This window comes from Anser cygnoides, chromosome 1 (genome assembly GCF_040182565.1).
Source record: "Anser cygnoides isolate HZ-2024a breed goose chromosome 1, Taihu_goose_T2T_genome, whole genome shotgun sequence".
Taxonomy (NCBI): Eukaryota; Metazoa; Chordata; class Aves; order Anseriformes; family Anatidae; genus Anser; species Anser cygnoides.
In genome coordinates, this window is record NC_089873.1 from 66,829,732 (window position 1) to 66,847,309 (window position 17,578).

The 17,578-nt window shown below is 49.9% G+C and overlaps 1 protein-coding gene across 2 annotated transcripts; it reads right to left on the minus strand.

Moving 5' to 3' along the window:
• Positions 1–1,171: 1,171 nt before the first annotated feature.
• Positions 1,172–17,535, minus strand: HDHD5 (haloacid dehalogenase like hydrolase domain containing 5). 2 transcript variants are annotated; one of them, XM_066998760.1, is made up of 8 exons: positions 9,848–17,535; positions 9,497–9,697; positions 9,290–9,402; positions 7,658–7,787; positions 7,174–7,207; positions 6,602–6,776; positions 6,108–6,296; positions 1,172–5,535 (listed from the first exon to the last, which is right to left on the minus strand). In XM_066998760.1, exons 1-8 carry the CDS (start codon positions 9,941–9,943, stop codon positions 5,190–5,192), a joined length of 1,284 nt encoding a protein of 427 aa, XP_066854861.1. In that variant the 5' UTR covers positions 9,944–17,535; the 3' UTR covers positions 1,172–5,189. The 2 variants fall into 2 exon arrangements, with proteins under 2 accessions (XP_066854861.1, XP_066854869.1); XM_066998768.1 differs by having other exon boundaries at positions 7,694–7,787; positions 9,848–10,075.
• Positions 17,536–17,578: the final 43 nt, after the last annotated feature.

Genomic DNA, 17,578 nt, shown 5'->3' on the forward strand with positions numbered 1-17,578 from the left:
TGGACACCTTTGCTCTGATCTGCTCCTGTGTTTTAACAGTACAGTGATTAATAGCATGCATTTGAGAGGTTTGGATTTCGATCTCTAAACCTTGGTCTGCCCTACATTTGGTGAATGCTCCAACTACTAGAGTACTGGATAAAATGAGGGGATTGGTCCATGTTTTTTATTATTATTTATTTATTTGAAGTCCAAGCCATAGGTCGTTTCTCCAGGATGTGGACTACAACTCTATTCCTTCCCTGCTGAGAATGGGAATCCTTGTCCTGTCCCTCCACAACTGCTTTTACTGCAAGGAACCGATTGTTCCTTTCAACATCAAGTTCTCAGGGCTGTGAGTCATTTGTGCATGTTTTGTGGTCTAATGTGCCTCCTGTGAGCAGTGAGCTTTGCAGATAAAAAAAACCTTCTGGTGGAAAAGCTCACAAGTGAACTATTGCACATCTGCAGTTTCTAGACCATTAAAGCTGATGGTTTTCACCTAGTAGGATCTTTTGTTTTCCATCTGCTGAAGTCAGTGGAACCTTTAGGCTCTAACGTGACTTTCTCTCAGTTAGTATCTGTCTCAACTTCACTCACTTTCTTCAAAAGGTACCAGAGCAGAGCTCTTGTCAAACAGGGTGGGTTTCTTAGGTGATCACAATGGGTTTAACACAGTGCCAAGGAAGCTTCTAATGGCAAGGATGGCTTTAATATGCCCTCAGGCTTTTTCTTCATCTGAAATAGCAGACAAAGTTGGTGGTATCTAGCTTGTTGCTTCCCCACCCAGTAGAAGTTATCATTACAAACAACTGGTTAGGTCAGGTCACAACTAAGTGCCTAGTGTGAAAGCACCTCATACAGGTGGCATACCAAAATTGACTGCGGAGAGTCAATCAGGCCACCACACAATGTGACATGTCCTTTCCCCCCTCCCCCCTACAGAGTAGGAATGGTCAAAGTCACGCTCATCTCATCTGAGTAAGGCAGACATACAGTTTACAGGGAATTACAGATCAGTCCTATCAAAAGCATTGCTGGAGGGGTATCTTTCAGGGTGGTTCCCTCAAGACAATCTGATATTGCCTTGATGAACGGAACAAAAGACAGTTTGGTGCTGATAATCTTCTAGGGCAAAGGCATGAAAGAAGCCAGGACAACACTCATGAAATGCACACACCACATGCTAAAATTTATTTCAAAGAAAACCTCTTTTATTATTTTTATATGTGCTAGTTAAAAGAAGCAGCTCTGGAACTGGGTTAAACTTAATTTGAAAGGTAAAACAATCACAGCTTGTGATTTCTCTGTACCATACATAATCACCCTGCTACAGTGCACATGACATAATCTGAAACATTATCCATTTATGGGGAGTAGGGGGAGGGAAGGGCAGAAAGACACACCAGGATTAAGATTAGAAGGAAGGGTACAGTAGTGTTATGTGATTCCCTGAATGCCAGGCCAATAGTTGCATGTGCCCTGTCGAATAAAGGAATTGTCTTCTTTGTCCGCCATGTTATTACATGATGTAAAAGCTCTCTGCTTCAGATCCAAAATGAAGTCTGTGCCTCCTTCAGTTCCTCCCTGCTATTCTCAGTTGTCTCACCTTACCACATATCCCCTTTAAGCTTGACTAAAAGCGATCCATCTGTGGAAGATGGAGTTCTTAGGATCAGGACTTCACCATGTTCATTGCATAGGGTAGTGCACCATATAAATATTAAGGAGTCAGGAGAACAAGTGAAGTCCGCTCTCCTTTTTGGTCCAAAAATCTGCACAGAAGTATGCTTACTCCGAACCAGAGAAATAACAGCATCTGAAATGCCACATCTGTGCAATACATGAGAAAAACGAAAGGATATGTTCCAGCCAAACTTGAAGCTAATTCCAGGAAACTGCATTTCCAAGGAAAAAGGATTTCACTGAATTCTAGCACTAGCATGTCCTGTAGATGAACTGCAGATAAGCTAGGAGCCTGCACAGCGCACTACCCCAACACTGATGGAACAGAGATCTGGCAAGCACTTTCCTCAATAAAAGTAACCAAGTCGGTATCAGACAGCAGCAAGAGAACCCAGATTTCCTACTCCATCCACTGTGCCTATACAATTCCTGGGAAATGACTTTGACAAAGTGCAGTTTCAAGGGGCTGAGCAGGGGAAGAAGGGCAAGGTCTCTTGCTCAGACCAAGGGTAGCCTATCTAATTAGTGCACAGACCAACAAGCAGAGCCTTTGATACAACCTTGCTTGGTAAGAATTGGAGAAAGGCTACAAGATTTTTCTAGAATTCTTCTCTTCCCCTCCACCCAATTTCAACTTGCAAGTGAAGTATTGCTTGAATTCCCTATCAGTGAATTTCCTCCTACACGTTTTAAAGACTCCCAGAGCACTGCTTCAACACTAACATAGTTTAAAAAAAATCTGGAGCTAACCCAAAGCAGATTCACATCAGTCAGATCTCCATCGCTACTGTTCTAAAGATGGAGGTGCCTTCTCACTCTCTGTGCAAATGCAAACCTGTTCCCTTGTTGCACAGGGCCCTACCTCCTTCCTCCTGATACCTACCCCACTTCTGGCTAAGTACCACGCATGTTGAAAGGAGACTACAAACTGCCTGTGATTTCTCAAAATCCCCCTCTGTGTTCCTTCCACAAGCTATCACTGGCATCAGCAGCCACCAGGGTACCAGATTCCATTTGGGACAGCAATTTCGGTAGCACTACACCCCTCAGGGAACGTTGGTTCAGCAGCACCTGGTCTTAATGAATAGTAAGAGAGCTCTACCAAAGGCCACTGCGCACACAGATGGACAGACATCAGTATTTCTGCAGAGAAGTACCTAACAATTGGAGGGCATGGCCAGGAGCTATCACCAGCAATCAGTTCTCTGAGGTCTACCTAATTATGGCCTAGAAGACGGTTCCCAACTGATCCTATGAAAGTTATCACCCAAATTTGCAAATATTGCAAGGAAAAGGAGCATTCTTCTTCCTGCAGTGGATATCATCTGTGAAAAGTGCAGCTGAGGGACACAACAGTTGGTTTATGAATAAATGGGACTTGGGCCTCCAGTATTGCACAGTGGGTCCACAGCACATTTGTGACTCTGGAGATGCTCTGAAATCTAAAAGATGTCCCTAAGTTATATGCCAAGTCCTTCCCTGTATTTATACTTCTGGGAACTGTAGACAAGCCTTTGTTTTGTGCAAGATGAAGAAGTTATTTTTTCCTCTCCAATGAAAGGCAAAGGATTCAAATCTAAATTTGTGTTTCACACATTACAGCTGCTCTTAGAAGCAGCCAAATGATTCTTGTCCTGGTAAGACAAAGGAGAAGAATCCCAGCTAGTGAAGAGGCTCTTTTCTGTTATGATTTCACAAGAGGTAAATTCACCCCAAGAGGTATTTTTCTGCTCCTATTCAGAAAATAAAGCCTGGAGAAATAAGCCATGTAAAAGGGCCTCTCTGCCTGGGTCGCTGAGTGCACCCAGTCCCCTTCAGACACAGAGCCTGCCATAACTTAAGAAAAGAGCCTGCTCTGCAGTGTGACCTTCCTAGGAAGACACATCAGTATCAAGAGGATAGAAAGCTGCTGAAGCAGATGGATGCTGAGATTTTAAGATCTATACAGTTCTTCTGCACAGAACATTTTGCTTGTACCATGTGCTTGGAGCTGCCTGGCTAAGAAGGAAGAAGGGAAGTGAGGGCAGAGAAGGCCTATTTCTGATCTGTGTGTGGTGTGAGCTGGATATAACTAGGAACACTGACTCATTTGTGCTGGCTCCAAAGGCTTTCTACTGCATATGCAAACTGACATGTTTCTAAAATCATGATGCTCCTCTGGAATTAAGATGCTCCTTGCTAATCCAATTTTTCACATGGATTTCCCAAGCAATACTTGCTTAACTTCTTTGCATTGTCTAAAGAAACACAGGGCCTGATCTTCCTCTGGATAGCCTGAGCTAGGAAAACAGAGGCAGTAGAAGGGGCATGCCATTAGGGATATGGAAATGTTCTTCAGCAGGGAAGTCCCAGTTCATGTTAGGGGGACTCTACCTGCACGCTACAGGAAGAGGAGGGAACAGGGATCAGACCACATGGGGTATTCCAGACTTGCAAACCACATGAGGGAAGAAGGAAAAAAGAAAGTGAAGGACAGATAAATTCATACTATCAGAGATGAAGAACGGGGATTTTGAGTTCAGGTACTGCCCTGACTTGATGATCTCCTACCTCAATCCTTGCATGCAGAGAAGGAACAAGGCTGGGCTGTGACTTGTGCTGGCTGGCCCTTGCTCTCAGGGGCCCCTCTTTGGAAGCTGTCAGCTGGAGCAGGGGGATGTCCCTTGCACCAGCTGGGGTCAGGGTGGGCGCCACAACACCCTCTTTCTTCAACACTGAGTACTAGGCAAGGACACCTCTGGAAACTCAGACTCTGCAGTGGTTTCCTCTGCTCTTGAGAACAGGCTAATGGCTCCCTAGGCAGGATGCAACACAGCAGAAGTGTTCACAAATGCCAAAGAGGGGGTGAGAATAACATGACTTCCCCTGTGGCCCTGCAGCAAGCTGCTCTGGCTACTGCTGCTTCAAGGGGCCCAGCCCCTCCGTAGCTGCTGGAGGACTGCAAAATGGGACTTTGTGTCAGACCGACAGTGATACAGCGGCAAATCCCCAAGCAAGAAGAATTTGTTAAAGTCCACAGGCACTTATTCTTTATAGAGAGAATGCTAAGACTTAAAGTCTTCCCTTGGCAGAGTGCCACCACAACACAACTTCTGGCTGGACAAATGGCACATGGTATGAATGGCACATTGACTGACGGTGGCACCCTGCACAGGGAAGAGCTTCATCCCCAAATAGATTGCAAGGAAGAGGGTGGGCTTGCCTGAGCCTCACAGACAAAGTGGGGGAAAAGAAAGAACTCTCATAGCTGAACAAAACTGGGATTGCTGGGGCAAGAGTCCTCCTTGTATCCTGTTTCCGTTATGGCTCAATTTGTGATTACAGCAATTTAAGTTCACAGTTAAAAGCCTGCTGGCAAGATTGCAGAAGAGTATCAATAAAAGTGAGGGGCTTTTAGTGCTGAAACGGAGAGTTCTCCTTCATGTTGGCTAGGTTAAAAGAGCGCCCCAGGTCTCTCCCCATTCCTCCCCTCTCCGCTATATATAATTCCTGACAGTAGATCTTTAGGCACACCTGTCTCAACCCTAGCTCCAGTTCTCCTTCTTGAAAGCAAGCTGCACAGCTTCATTCACATCCTGCACAATGTATGATGCCTCCACCAGGCTGGGGTCGAAGCCGAAGTCCCGATGGCCGTGGAACACAGTCTCTGTGTTGCGCTCCTCTGGCTTACTGGGAACTTCTGCATTGTGGCGGTAGACCCCAGTGCAGACCAGAATTGACTTGCAGCTCTCCACTGCAAGGCGGTCCTCGGTTTGGGGACTGGCTGCCTGTGGGCTCCTCTTCACCCCAGCCTGGACCTGGTTCCGTTGAGCTGACTTGAGGTAGTTGTTGTAGAGGTTTGCCCCATAGACATCAGACATAGGGTTGTCCCTGGGTAAGGTCACAGCATGAAACAGACATGAGAAACCAACCCACACAACGATTTCTGGCTCTGGCAGTCTGGGAGTAAGGCAGCACTGAGGGAGGAAGGGGTACGAGATATTTGCTAACATCAGGAGAGCCACCTGGACTGGGTGGGCAGTCCACTTACTGGTGTGTCCCATTCGGCTGTGGTAAAGGCCACGTGCTTCATAAATATCTTATTTCAAAGGGAAAAGATCACGTCCAAAGCAATTTTAGCCATTACAGTCACGTATTCCCTACAATCCCAAGTGTTTGGCCTAACTGGGCCAACGGTACTACATTTGGGTCTTTTACCTTGTTCTTTAAACAAGTCATGCTACGTGCACACTGCACCCCCAGTAACAGCTTTGCTAGGCTGACAGTGCCCTTCAAATTAGAAGTGTAGGGTGCAAAAAGATAACATCCCCTGTTCTAAGATGTGAGGCTGCACACTTAACCACGGGGATTTCAGTATTTGTTTTAGATATCTCCATTAAATAAAACCACGTAAATCAGTACGCAACTCCCTAAGCAAACCAGAAAGTAAATCAGTCTCTTACCCAATTGCATAGAGGCGTCGGATGGGAGAGTTCCAGCCCTGCTTTTTGGCTTGCTCGTTTATCAGGTATTCGGCATAGCGGTAGGTGACTGTGCTGGGTTTGCCAATCAGGGCCTCGTACTTCAGCTCCCGGCCTGTCACCTTCTTGTAGATGTTCTCCAAGCAGAGAAGGAAAGTGCCATGGCCGAACCTGCTCCAGAAAGGTCATCAGTGTCCCCAGTCACACCACGTGCATGGCAAACACTCCTCAGAGACAAGGACAATCCATCTGCTGTAACCAGGATACTGCACAGTTTGGACGTGGCATCTGCCCACAGACTCCTACACAGGCTTGCTTCTTTAAAGTTTGTCTTAGTTTCTCATGCAATTTTTGTGTTTCTGCTGCTAATTATGTCACACAGTCAGACTAACACTAAAAAAAAATACTGTGTCAAAAAAGGCCATCTGCAGGAGAGCTGTACGAACCACCCTAAAATTTTTAAACGTGCTTTTTACCTGGGCATCTTGGCTTCAGCCATCCACAGGAGATCCATGTTGCAGGCAAGGACAGGCAGGTGGGGGTACGGTATTTCTTCCAGCTCTGCCCCAGGGCTCCCATTGCTCAAGAGTACGTCAATAATAAGTTGCAGGCTTGTCTCCCACCTCACTGGCTCACCAAACAGAATCACCCCTGGAAGATGTCAAGAGATGCTTGGAAACTCAGTGTCCATGTACACGACCTGCTACCAAGAGCTACCCACTACAAACCTTCTGCTGGGGTGTCCTGGCTCATACAGCTACCATCAAAATGCAGCTGATGCCAAAGTGCTAGTCTGCATGGCACTGGATCACATTCACCACTGCTTCCAGATGTTGGATCACAGCACACATAAAAGCTGGCTTTGCTCTTACTGGCTTGTGCTTCACGTTGCATGAGGGCTGCCTGGCTGCCACCTGGCTGTACCCTCTGAATAAGCCACCCGCAGATACTGACGAGCTGACAGCACGTCATTAGCTCCCATCCCAGCTGGCTTGCCTTACTGTTATTTCTGCTTGCTGTTCATATGTAAACAAAGGCCACTGCTTACCTTCTATAGTGGGGAAGCCAGTGGTTGGAGGAGGCTGCCAAAAAAAAAAAAGGAGTAGGTTAGTAATGCAAAGTCTAATGCAGTCTCCAAAACAAAACTAAAAATGCTTCCTCTGAAACTGCCAAGGCAGTCCCATAAAGGGTCAGGACAAGGCCACCTTGAATCCCAAGAAAGATTTCCCCCACATTCCCATCCCAGATTGGATTTCACAGATCTTGCATTCCTGTCTCTCAGACCTGGAGGTGTCAACCAAGCCATTTTACCAGTCACTGCAAGGAATAGTAGTGAAACATAGGCATGGCATTGGTACGCAAGGGGGAAACAGACTGCCCTTCCAGCAGGAGACAACACAGGGAACAGCAGAGAGATGCTGGCTGCACAGCACCAATCCCAGGCTCTCGCTAAAGGTCACGAGCAGCCAAAGTCTGCTCTGCGACTTTGCAGCTTCTCCACCCCATGTTGTATCCTTTAAGAAACACCACACCAGACCACTTGTTCCACCGATGTGTCGAGAAATTACCAACTCCTTTGGCCTCCGGCTCTGATCCACCATGTCTAATAGGGGATATGCCTTCCTCAGTGCCTCTATGGTGACCACATGCTTGAACCCCAGGCTATTTCAGTTCATCAAGGAATCACATGAGGTCTGTTTTTTGTTTGTTTGGTTATGTTTTTTTTTTTTTTTTTTAAGTTACTAGCAAAGGCATCTATAGGATTAAGAAATGCTAGTCCTAGTAGCAGAGCAGTTACATAAACCCGGTAATGCATAACTTCAAGGCTTTCAATCAAACTGTAGGTTATGCTTCAACCTAAAGGTGGCCTTAAGGTTTACCAAAAAAAAAAAAAAAAAAAAGCACAGACTGGAGTGATTTACTTTGTAATCAGGTACACCTGCAAGTAGGAAGAGCACAGAGGTGGCTCCAAGACAGAATGGATGTGCTTCAGGAGACCTTTAAGGCCAGCGCTCTAGTACTGAGGCACTGCAGGTCAGGCTTCTTGGCTAGAAGCAGAATCAGTGACGCTCTCGTCAGCTTAGCTGGTGAAAAGACAACGGTGCGTGCTGGTAAAAAGACACAAGGGAAGGCTACGTTGCATTCGCTTGCAGAACACCTTTCCATTAGCTCATCCTGCTTGTCTTGGGGAAGCACAGCAAAGCCAAAGTTCTGTACCAAATGCAGCCAGAGGTTAAGCACAAGGTGTGACTGCACACGTGTACAGAAGGGGAGGGTCTGTTCTGTGTGTTCCCTGTTCCAGTTCATTTTGTTCTCTGTGGGACCTGTTAAGCTAACTCAAAGAAGCCATTAACGCCCTCAGTTAGAGAGACAGAGCCATGATCCAAATCCACCCCTTCAGAGAAGCTAAGCAAGCAGGAGCAGGTTAGGATGAGGTTCTCCTTCCAGAGCTAACCCTGGCATCGAAGGTGATATGCCTTCAAAGGCCCAGGGAACAGGGCTGTGCAAATGAGGGGAAGCTGCCCAAAGCACTTCAGTGATGAAGCTGATGGGCTGAAATGGTGAGTAGATGCATGGGCCAAGATGCTGTAGATGTTGCAGGCAGTTCTTACCTCCTTGCAGGTATGAGCTACGTCAGACCCTTACCTTGGGAAGGCAGTACGCGTGTCAGATTGTCTTTTAAACCATGTCTGTACCGCGATGCTCTGGCTCTAATGATATTTGAGATGCTTCAACTGCTTTGAAATTGCTGGGGAAAACCTTAGTTGTGGAAGTGCTGGGAGTGATCTATAATGCATTTTGCCAGAATTGGAAGGAGCATAACTTTATCTCAAGAGTGAGAGAGGCCCAAAGGCTCTGAGCCCCCTGATGACACCTTGCTAGCAAGAAGAGTAACGCAGCTCACAGGAGAGGCAATCAGCACGAGAAGTGAAACGCTGACCAAGGAAAGACAAGAAGGGACTGAGATGGAGATCGACAGTAAGTGCCTACATGTGAGCCTCTCCACACGGGTGCCTCCCCATAAGACAAGAGCCGAGGCCTTTCTGTCTCCTTGCACCTCCACAAGCTGACCAAGCAGATGTTATGTGTAGGGGCAGAGCTGGAATGGCAGCATGTAGCGGGGAAGCAGCAGCAAGAAGCAGGACAAGCACAGCAAAGGATACTTGTGGGCGTTCTCCTCCACGGGCCCCTGCCCGGCCACCAGCATGCACTTCTGGTGGAACTGGCTGAAGAGCCGCAGCGGGCTGTGGGACAGGATCACCTGCTCCGGAGACACCTGCGGGGAGAGGAGAGGAGAGGCGAGGAGAGGCTGCCGGGGGGCACGCGGGGCCGGCGTCCCCAGCCCCGAGGTTCTCCCGGGCGCCCCTCACCTGCAGCCCCAGCGCCTGGGACAGCTCTCGGGCCTTGGCCGCCCGCAGGCAGTTGCCGGCGTTGGTCAGGAAGACGACGGGCACCCGCAGCCCCCCGCCGGCGCCCGCCAGCCTCCGGAAGGCCTCCCGGGCGGCGGGCACCACCTGGCTGCCCCGCACCAGCACGCCGTCGATGTCGAAGAGGAAGCCGAAGGCCGGCGGCTGAAAGGCGAGCGGAGGAGCGCGCGGTCACCGCCAAGCCGCCATTTGCCGACCCCGGCCGCCACCCAAGCCCCAGCGGCCGCCCCGAGCCCTCCGCGGGCCCCGGGAAGGACGCGGCCGGACAGCCCGGCCCCCGCCGCCGCCGCTCACCCGGCCCCCGGCGCTGCACCCCCGGCCGGGCGGCCCCGGTGGCCCCGCACCGCGCAGCGCCCCGCGCCCGGCCCGCAGGCAGCCGCGCAGCGCCATGCCGCCCCGCCTGGCCGCCCGCCTGCCTCCGGCACGGCACGGCACGGCTCGGCTCGGCTCGGCTCGGCACGGCGGCGGGGCACGCCGGGGCTCGTAGTTCCCGGACTACAGCTCCCGGCGGGCGCGGGGCCGGCGGGGCGGGGCGGCGGCGGACACGGCCCCGCAGTGCGGGAGGGGGCCGGGGTTGGGTGCGGTACGGGGGGGCGCGGGGGAGCCGGAGGGGCAGCCTGCGCCAGCTGTGGGAGAGGTGGGCAGAGTCACAAGGGCAGGAGGACAGCTAGAGGCTTAGACGCCTCCACATCAATTATGCCAAGCCTCACGGTGGTTTGTCTAACCCCTTCCCGAACGCTCCAGCGATGGGAGGCTCTTGGTTTTGTTACTGAGCCTATTCCAGCGCTGTGTGGGCTGGTCCTGAGGGTTACAAAGGTTTCATTCCGCCTGAGTTCAGTCGGAGGTTGCTGCCACTTACCCTGCCTGCGGTGCACATGCAAAGAAGGAGCTCCGTGACCATTTTTTACACCTATGAGAACTGCTGCCCTGCCTTTGCTCAGTCTTTTCTATAGAAACCCAAGTCTTATGGTCTTTTGCCTACAGATCATAAAATCTTCTAAAGCCCTGATCATTTTCCTTGCTCTCCGATGATGTGTCCCAGTGGCTCCCTCTTTCTTCCAGCGTGCAACAGAAATCTCAACGCTGAATTCTGCTGAGGCCTTTTCAAACCTGAGAAAAGCAAAAGGTTCACTCCGTGCCCGTGGAGATGAAACAATGATTGCTTGCTTTCTGGATAGGTGTAAGATTTCCCGACTCTTGCAGTGCGGCAGGTTTAACACATACAACTTTAAGCATCAATTATACAAAGACTGGAATCGTGTTCATTTCCATCACCACGAATATCACTGTTAATTAGTTTTTGACCCACTTTAGCACCCAGAGCCCTTTCTGCAGCACTGTTAAAGCACTGGCAACACAGGGTTATGCATTTGTACAGATGGTTATACCTCCTTAAGTGCCTTTGCCTTAACTGAATTGCCTACTGTTTATTTCACATCGTTTCCACAACCTGCCAGCATCGCTTTAGTTTCCTACAAGCGTTTGCAGCTCCTCCTTGCCCTGGCAAAACTTATGCCGGCCCCGGAGACATTACGGAAAGTACTCTGCTCCAGCAGCCTCTCAGCAGGCCGTGCAGCACCGGGTTTTAAAGCCGCTTGCCGGAGCACAACTGCGTGTAAATGCCCCCATCGCCCGCAGAGGCCGGCAGGGGTCCCCGCTGCTCCACGGCCCCGCTGCTGTCCGGCTGGCAGAGGGCTCTCGGCACGGGGGGAGCAGGGGGGCCCTGCTGGAGGGAGGGCTTGTTCTGCTTTAAAGGGAAAAAAGGGGTGGGGGAGGATAGCGGGGAACCGGAGTGAACTTTTGGAGATCCGGTGCATGGGAGAGTTGGTTTCCCACACCCTGGCTGGGGGTGAGCTGCTGCCCCTGCTGCTGCTGTTTGGTTTGTGGGCTCTGTTTTCTTCCTGTGAATCAGCAGAAAATGTCGCTGGGGCTGCCAGCCCTCCTGGAGCACTGGGGCTGGGGTCAGCAGGGGGATTTTGCACCCACCCGGCCTCTGAGCTCCCCGCATGGGGTGACTTATGCAGCGGAGACCTGGTGGGTGAAGAGCTGCCCCCAAAGAGCGCGTGTGCCCCAGCTCCCAGGGGGCTGGCAGAGATGCCGTATTTATTTTTACGAGGAAGACCGTCCAACAGGCTCAAGTGTTTATTTTTAAACCACCGCGTAGGGAGTTTGCCAGCGGTCAGGCACAGGCTGAGCCTGGCACACGCGGCAGGAGCTGAGGGCGGCCAAGCACCGCACCCCACAGCGCCTGCCTTGGCTGCTGAGCCCAGCACTGCCAGCACCAGCAGGCAGCCTTTAGCCCACTCGTCCCTGTGCTAAACACCCAGCCATGTCATTTTCCTTCAAGAAAGGAAAATTTCATCGGCAACGCTACTAGGTTTTGTGTGTTATACGTGCGCCTTTTGATTTCTTCTACATCACATCTGGAAACAGCTGCATCCCCTAACACCCCCAGTGCCCCAGGGACGGCCTGTCTGCCCTTCTCACACCAGTCCATGGGAGACTCTCTTTTCCTCTCTCTACCCCGACCTCAGCGTTTCCCCCACCCCCTTTCAGAGCTGGCTTTAAAGACAAGCAAAACAGCCAGTTGCCCGCAGCCTTCTCCTGTGGGTTCCTGTGTAAACTTTGCAGCTCTGTTTTCCCTGGACTCTTAGCCTTGTCATCACCCCCCCCTCCCACCCACCCCCCTTCTTGACCTTCTAACATCCCCCTCGAAAGCAGCCCTACCTTCAGTCTCTTTTCTTACTGCAGAGACTCTGGTGGCCTGAGCCAACCCTCCCCCCAGTTTATCTCTTTTCTTTCCCTGCTACAGCCTGCTAGTGGAATGATGGACAACCTAAAGGTTGAGAAAATACAGTAAAATGCCTTTCTTATCCTGTAATGACCAAGGGGGAGGACACAGCCTGATAAAAATGACAAGCCAGAAGAATTGCGAGCCAGACCCTTCACCTGCCTCTTCCTCAGCAGACAGAAAATGCTTGATCCACTTGCCGTGATTGCAACTGCTGCAAGCCCGTAAAGAAAGGAATTAAGTACTTAGCCGATTAAAGCTACGAGTTTCTGGCCAAGGAAACGTCCGTCTGCTACCTGTAAGAAGACTAATTCAGAGACTTGTAGGAGAAGAACCTAAAGCAGGCATAGCAGCAGGAGCTTCTCCAGCCTGGTGTTTTATGGCCAGATAGAGGGCTTTGCACCTGGCCTCTGCGTGGTCCCACTGCGGTGATGGAGGCTTACGTGACATATAGCCCCAGCAGCTCTCTTGGGTCTACCTCTATTTTCAACCAACTATTTTACTTCTCTGTTTTTGTTGGCATGATTTTTGACGGCAACCTCTAGTGCTGGATCAGCCGTTTCCTGCCAGCGAATGAGCAGGAGGTAAACATTTCATTTACTGGAGTGCCCCAAAGGTGGTCTAAGCTGCTGTGGAACAAAACAGCGATGGATTTGTGACAGGGTGTGCTGCTAACAAAGCTCTGTCCACCTCCCCTTTACACAAATCAAACCTGAAGAGGCCACAGGGAGTGACTGGTGGGGGAGGGAGCAGGCATAAGGCTTGGTATGTTCCTCTGACCACTTGAAGTAAACAGTACAGAAACTTCTGGGGATTTTCTGCTCTCCTTCCTTGCTCCTGAGCCCAGATGGACACGGAAGGGGGGCTCTGTCTGCCCCATTAGCTCTTGCTCTGTTCAGTGCAGCCTCCCACCACCCTCGTGGCTGCCTCTAGACCTGTTCAGCCCAATGCCTCCCTCATCTCAGTGTTTTCAGGTTCTCTGGCTGGCCCTTTCTTCCCGTGCCCACCACTAGGACGTGAGGAACAGAGCCCCAGACTGTACCATGTAGTTAGCAGGCACTTGTCAGCTTTGAAAAGAATGGGATGGTCACACAGTATTTACTCTTCTCCTTGTTTTCCTCTGCTAAAATCATGCTAAAAGCAAGTAAAATGACCCGCAGTAATTCCTTTTAGCCATTCATGCTGTGGCTACCACAGAGATGGTACAAAGCCATAATAGGAGGAGAGGTGGCACAGGCAGATCACATCCATCTGGTGATCGCTGTATGAAACCGTGGCCCAGAGCTGAGGGCAGCTACCGTGTGGAGTGGGGAAAGGTTTCTGGGAGGGCTGTGTCACATCTCTGCCAAGTGGCCGAGGCTTAGCTCCACAGTGTGTTAGCCCTGTGGGTCAAACTGCCCTTTGCACCATGCTGCAGGCTCCCTCGTAATCATATTCCGCTGGATGACATGGAACATCCCCCCCCTCCACTGCACATTCCAGAATAAAAACTTAACATGAAGTACTGGTATCCCCAGCACTTTTGCCACCCAAAAAAAAAAAAAAAAAAAAAAAAAGAGGAGAATAATGGAACCCAATAATGGAAACAGGCTTAAAGATTTAAATAAGTCTTATGTTCTGAAGGAAATGGGGAAGAGAGCATTATATATAAAGTATTTGCACAATAAATGTGATCAGGGAACTAAGGAACTAAGGTACTGAGAGTAAGGAAATGCACTGGCCGCAAAATCCTTAAAATGTTACTGCAAGTTCTAAAAGCTGAGTCTCAGCCAAGTCCCATAGCCAAGTTTGCCCTAAGCTTTGAGGTTATCTGAATGGATTCATCTTTCTTAACTGCAGCAGTCCCTCCTTTTTTGCACACCTAGAGTTGAAGAGGTGAGGATGCAGTCTGGGTTTTGCTGTTATCACCTTCCTCTGAAATGAGTCACAGCCCTAAGAAGAGTTGATCCCTAGCTGTAAAACAGGCCAGCCTTTCCTCCTGTCTGACTCTCTACGGCCCTAAAAGTGGTTACAGCACATCTTCCAAGAGGACTCCAGGGAAGCCCCACATAAGGCAATGCCCTGTTCAAGAAGAGAAGTGAGGAAGGCTATACCAGTGGAGTCAGAGACCTCCATTCACTTTAGGTTCATATTTAAACATAATTGATCAGGATGGGAAAGTTTCTTCCATCTGGCCAGCCCTCATATACCTCTAGCAGAAGGGGGGTCACAAATCTGAACGTAGGCCTGTAGGGTCAGGTTTCACCTTTCTAAGGGCTTCATCCGGAGGGACCTGGACAGGCTTGAGAGGTGTGCCTGTGTGAACTTCATGAAGTTCAACCAGGCCAAGTGCAAGGTCCTGTATCTGGGCCAGGGCAATCCCAAGCACAAATATAGGCTGGGCAGAGAATGGATTGAGAGCAGCCCTAAGGAGAATGACCTAGGGGTGCTGGTGTATGAAAGGCTCACCATGAGCTGTCAATGTATGCTTGCAGCCCAGAAAGCCGACCGTACCCTGGGCTGCATCAAAGCAGCGAGGCCAGCAGTGCGAGGGAGGGGATTCTGCCCCTCTGCTCTGCTCTGCGAGGCCCCACCTGGAGCCCTGCGTCCAGCTCTGGGGCCCCCAGCACCAGAAGGACATGGACCTGTGGGAGTGGGCCCAGAGGAGGCCACGGGGCTGATCAGAGGGCTGGAGCACCCCTCCTATGGAGACAGGCTGAGGGAGCTGGGGTTGCTCAGCCTGGAGAAGGGAAGGCTCCGGGGAGACCTTACAGCGGCCTTCCAGTGCCTAAAGGGGCCTGCAGGAAAGCTGGGGAGGGACTCCTGGTCAGGGAGTGTAGTGATAGGACAGGGGGAATGGCTTTAAACTAAAAGAGGGTAGAGTTAGATGAGGTATAAGGAAGAAATGTTTCACCCAGGATGGTGAGGCACTGGCACAAATTGCCCAGAGAAGCTGTGGCTGCCCCATCCCTGGAGGTGTTCAAGGCCAGGTTGGATGGGGCCTTAGCCAACCTGGTTGGAGGTGCCCCGACCTATGACAAGGGGTTGGAACTAGATGATCCTTAACAGTCCCTTCCAACCCAACCCATTCTATGACTCTTCTGCAGATGTCTTCAGACCTGTACAATCTGAAACCCACAGTGACTTCTGTGCTGTAATCCCAAACATCACCCACTGGGGGTTCCAGATATTGGGCCATGTCATGTCACAGCTGCTGATGCCAAGTAGGTAAATGACCTAATGCACAACAGGCACTTTCTAGGAAGGTGATACTGGTCCCAACAAGTGTTTGGCAAATAGAGGAGCTATCCTTGCTGCTAACACTTGTAGGTAATGAGGAGGGAGAACTACAGGTAAACAATAGGCCTCCAGTGCTTCAAGCCATCAAGACACCATATGCAGGATCATCTGAAACCTTTCTAATGTGGAAGAAAAGGAAGAGGCACGGATCAACCTGTGCTAGGGAACTCAGCTCCTCCCACACCAACTCTCTAACGATTAGCTTCACCTTGGCAGCATAAAGGCTTGACTATGGGAGAAGCAACACATGGTAAATACAAGATCTTCTCCCCATCACATACAGCAGAGCTGAAATATTGGGGGGGTGGGGAGGGAACGACACTCAGAGAGACTTGGCTTTAGGTCACTGGTTAGCAGTCATCCATCCTACCTGTTTGCAGCGGCTTTCCTCAGCAGGATTACACGTAAGGCATTTTGTCAGTCAGTGGTTATGGGACTGCAAGGAATGCCTACATCAGGGACTGAGCTCTGCGCGCTTGAGGAGGAGAAGGAAAGGTAAGGTGAGGTGCTTTTACACTGGCTCCTCCTCCAGTATAAAGCTCATCCCACTACCAAATCTGCGTGAAGGCCCACAGAAGGCTTGACAGCAAAGAGCAGCTGCTGGCAGATCAAAGGAAGGTGTGGGTCGTGTGGGCAGAGAGCTGGAGTGAAGGCAGCTGTAGCTGGAAGGGGCAAGCAGAGCGTGGCACTGAGTCCGAGATGTGTGACTGCCTTCTCACTTCTGCTTTCTCGGGTTTGTGTTGCTGGCTTCTGAAATCCAAACACCTTCATTTTGCTGTGTCTTTTTGTTGTTTTTGCCTGGGATAACCAGACACAAGTTTACAGGCTGTGAAATGTGGGCGATTTAACGTTGGGCACACAAGTGATGCACAGGTTGTGAAGCTTGATCCACTTCTGTAGTGAGTACGTTTGCCTCCTGCTAAGGTATTTTAACTGAGGTTGGTGGAAATAAGCACTGTGACCAGGCAGCTTGGGAAAATCAGCAGGAAACATCAAGAGAGCCAATTTGCTTAAGATGGTCAGATCAGGAAATGACAGCCCACGTTAAGAAGGGACATCTTTCAGCAAGAACTTTTGCAAGTTCTCCCTTAGCTGATGCAACCAGGGCAATTGCACTGAAGTCAGACAGGTGCTGGTCAATTCTGGCTGTGTGCTTGAGCTATGTGTGCTGATGGATTTTGCTGAATTTATTTAGCACCCCAATTAAGAATTTTTTTTATTTATTTTTAAATCTCCCTGAAATGAGATGTTTCCCTGCTGTTTCTGGGCTTGTTAAACAAGGGAATCTGCTTGTCTAGGCACTATTTATCATGCAGCTGTTGCAATACCTTTTTGTGAAAGAACTGGTAACTACAAAGGTCTGAGTAGATATATTGGACATCCATAGTGTGAGAGTAGTTCTCCGCCAAGGTGAGTGTCTGACGTGCTGAATAAGGGCACGTTTGTGTGCTGAGCTAGGCAACAAAAGCTGGTAGTGGAACCCCCTAGAATCAAAAGGTGCTTCCTATAAACAGAGAGGCCTATGTTAGCACATCCCAGGGCAGGATGAGAGCTTAATTAAGCTGGATCTGGGAAAGTAGGGAGTTTTTTTCTCTGCTGAAAAGTGTTTTAGTTTCCCTATGACCAGAGGACAGGAAAGGATTCAGCACAGGGAAGAAGAAAAAAAAAAATGAGAAAAAGAAACAACTGTCATCAAATGAGGCACCTCTTTTTGGCTTTGTGATCTCTGTATGACCAAGCTTAGACAATCTGGGAACATTTGTACGGGTCCATCTGCCTGTTTCCAGCCATAGTAGGTCCTGAAATAGCAGACATCAGACCTATGACTGGTTCTTCGACCCAGCAGTGCTATTTTGGCAGCAGGCCCAGGGTTAAACATAACAAGAGTCATTTTCAGTCCTTGCTCTCCTGAAGGTCAGTGGCCCAAATGGCTGTATGTTTGTCTTAGCTGTTTC

Coding starts and splice junctions, on each gene's coding strand:
- HDHD5 (XM_066998760.1), bottom strand. CDS start 9,943: ATGGCGCTGCGCGGCTGCCTGCGGGCCGGGCGCGGGGCGCTGCGCGGT. Junction 9,403..9,496: donor CCCAGGCGCTGGGGCTGCAG/GTGAGGGGCGCC, acceptor CTCTCCCCGCAG/GTGTCTCCGGAGCAGGTGAT. Junction 5,536..6,107: donor CGACGCCTCTATGCAATTGG/GTAAGAGACTGA, acceptor GACCTTACCCAG/GGACAACCCTATGTCTGATG.